Source organism: Physcomitrium patens, chromosome 2, assembly GCF_059467195.1.
Source record: "Physcomitrium patens ecotype Gransden chromosome 2, ASM5946719v1, whole genome shotgun sequence".
NCBI lineage: Eukaryota > Viridiplantae > Streptophyta > Bryopsida > Funariales > Funariaceae > Physcomitrium > Physcomitrium patens.
In genome coordinates, this window is record NC_143411.1 from 21409345 (window position 1) to 21412258 (window position 2914).

General features: G+C 48.1%; 1 protein-coding gene across 2 annotated transcripts; it reads right to left on the minus strand.

Annotated features, from left to right (window-relative positions):
• Nucleotides 1–509: 509 nt before the first annotated feature.
• On the minus strand, nucleotides 510–2914 carry LOC112292858 (uncharacterized). Of its 2 annotated transcripts, none has more exons than XM_024541761.3 (3): nucleotides 2138–2914; nucleotides 1276–1906; nucleotides 510–1083 (listed from the first exon to the last, which is right to left on the minus strand). In XM_024541761.3, the coding sequence occupies exons 2-3, from the start codon at nucleotides 1613–1615 to the stop codon at nucleotides 941–943; spliced, it is 483 nt and encodes a 160-aa protein (XP_024397529.1). In that variant the 5' UTR covers nucleotides 1616–1906; nucleotides 2138–2914; the 3' UTR covers nucleotides 510–940. The 2 variants fall into 2 exon arrangements, with proteins under 2 accessions (XP_024397529.1, XP_024397538.1); XM_024541770.3 differs by having other exon boundaries at nucleotides 1360–1906; nucleotides 2138–2635.

Here is a 2914-nt window from a genome sequence, read left to right on the forward strand (position 1 = left end):
TAAATTGTAACTCTCTGTATATAGATTAATGTTCAATGTAAATTAGCTATTCATTTACAAAACAGGCTGGATATCGTTTGCGTAGAGACCAGTCACAAGTTGTGTCTCGAAGACCATACTGTAAAGTGGATCAGTGCTACTGCCGTTTAATCGATGCTTGTGCGTAATGACGCCATGACAAGGTCACGAGCCCACAATAGGAATACCCCAGCATCAGTCTCTAAGAGTATCTCCACCTCATGTCTGTCGATGACATCAAGCGAGCAAACTTCGCTGAGTGAGCAGATTCTACTGCGACACAGCCCAAACCTTTCGGTGGTTATCCACGTATACACTACACCATTCTGATCAGGTCACTAGAAGACTTCCGTACCCAACATGTGCAAAGAGTTACTGTACTGATGTAAAATGGTTCGTCAGTGGAAGGGTGAAAGGTTCACAAAGGGCTGATGCAAGTAAGGTTGAAAGGCTAAGAACGCCTCCAGACTCAGCTCGAAGGGCGACATCCATCGTTCGAAATTCTAACTCATGAGTTTACAATTGAAAGCGTAGAGAACGCTGAACCTGATAATTGCACAACACCATGATTGACAACAAATTTGGCCCTCACTCGCGCTCTCATCGACAAACTTCACATCCTGAAGACTGTCGACCAAAACAACTTCCCGCAATCACAACTATCTTATCTATTTATCTACGGCATGCAGCCGCAAACCAACAACTACCTGAGCTCGAGATGTCCGAATGCTGGTTCATTGTCCACATCCGGAGAGGAGATCTTGACATTCTGGTCGCGTAGACACTCCGTGCTTCAGAAGGCTTCGTCTCACAAACAACACCAAACGGGGTTAGAGGGTACACGTATGTCACACTGCAATGGAACGACATCACGCCAGGATTGTGGAAACTGCAAGCGAACTGAGATATTGAGCCATGGTGCTCATTTACTCGATCCCGCCAGTTTTCGGTTCCCACCGACTTCGATGTCGCCTTCACCGCCAGCGCCAGGAGTAGACGTAGAGCGAGGTTGATGTTCCTCCGAGGTAGACCCAGAAGCATGATCAGAAGCGGTGACAGAAGACACTGACAGCAAAACAGGTTCCACCACACAGCAGGACGTCTCAGCTTCGCGGCTCAGAGCCAGCCCCCACAACATCTCAGCGGATTATCTTACAACGTGAAACATGCGCAATCAAGATGCTCAAGCTACACCAAGAACCATTCTGAAAGACACAGACCTACACGTGACCAGAATCCATTCCGTTTGAAGGTTACCTTTTCCCACGCTCTGACGAAATAATTTCATTATACCCTCCGCAGATGATGGAACAGGTTCCCAGGTAAAGTTGGGTTGCCTACCAGTAGCAGCAGAGGTCCTAATCACAACTTCCTTATGCTTCAACAGGTCGTTCGAGCTGAGCACCAGTTGTCGACTTTGACCACCAGATGTACAGGAATAAACCCAGAACTCACAATACGATGCATCCGAAACGTTGACATTGATATGCCCCTGCTTGCCTATTGGGGGACCCATGTCGGACAGTATTCCTTCAGTGTTCATTTTGATCGTGATGCTGCCACCAGTGTCATTGGTTATCTTTATGGTCTTCGACATGTTAACTTCGGACCTGCTACTGCCGCGGACTGCGAAGGCCCTGGTGGCTCAGTCCCAACCTTGGAGAACCCACTTGTCGCAAAGGAGTACAAAATGTGAGACGACAAATATTGCTGTGAAACAAATCACCGACACAATGACACCAGCCCTGCCAAAGTTCAGCGCGCTGCACAGCGCGGTGGAGTGATTGCTGCTTAGTCCCTGCACTTCGCTTGAATTTTCCGTAGAGTCTTTGGCAAAATCAAAATTATTACCCTTGTATCTAAGCTGCGATATTCGCCCTGCTGTAACCTGGATATCATTCCCCACACCATGTTCAGACTTGCCAGCAAAGAAGATGTCAACAGAACCACAATTTTTCTGCGGAGCAATGATGAAGACACATACGACTCATAGCACTAGCTTCGACGGGTCAGCGATGCGAACAGCCACGATCACGCAGACTGCATCTTGGCCAGGACGCTTGGAGAAAAACACTCATGTTGCAAACTTGAAGCTACGGAAAAGCACACTGTGACATACGCTTCGGAGTATGTCGGCAGTTGCTTCGTTGAACTCCAAGTCCGCAAATCGTCTGAACTTTTACAGCAGTGAAGTGGTTGTGACTACTGCAGCAATCAGTCAACACGGTCGAACACCAAATCTTCCCGCACTTACGCAGGTACGTCCCAGTCGTCAACTGTGACAGGGCGGTGAGGACGACCGCCTAGAAGATACTGAATAATCCAATTATGTTGTACACCAGGTGTCTTAAGTCCGCATGAACCTTTCGTAAAGCTTAGAACTGGGTCGCATAACCATTTCCGATCTCAGTCCAAGCCTTGAAACTGTCTCGAATACTTTGCTCTCCCCGATCCCAACTAGGTTGATAATCTGACGCAATGACTGCTCTTCACGGCCATGCTCCTTCCTCTCCTGATCAAGCACAGCATCTGCTTATTTCGCACTTGCTCTGCTGTCTATTCGAGGATCCGCTTGTCTGTCCTCCACCAATGCCGACTTAGGATTTGCAGAAGCCGAACCTGTAACCCTTAGATCACCAGAACCATTCTCGAAAGCGGCGCCTCTAACCTTGTGAAAAACGTTCACTCTGGTTTCAATGACCGGGTCACTCTCCCTTCGTGAAGCCGCGCCTTCATCCGTCTCTTTTCGTTCAGTCCCATTTGCCTCGAGACCTTGTTTCCGCATCCTTGAACGCACCCATTCGCTCTGAACTGTGAAGTGCTCCATCCCCTGAGGTTTGTATTACTTTCAATTTACCTGATACTTGAACAAGGGCGGGAGCACATTATGTTACAT

What these genes read in the sequence shown, in the direction of transcription:
- LOC112292858 (XM_024541761.3), bottom strand. Translation starts at nt 1,615, where the DNA reads ATGTCGAAGACCATAAAGATAACCAATGACACTGGTGGCAGCATCACG. An exon ending in TCGTCAGAGCGTGGGAAAAG is followed by an intron (nt 1,084 to 1,275) that starts GTAACCTTCAAA and finishes TTTTGCTGTCAG; the next exon opens with TGTCTTCTGTCACCGCTTCT.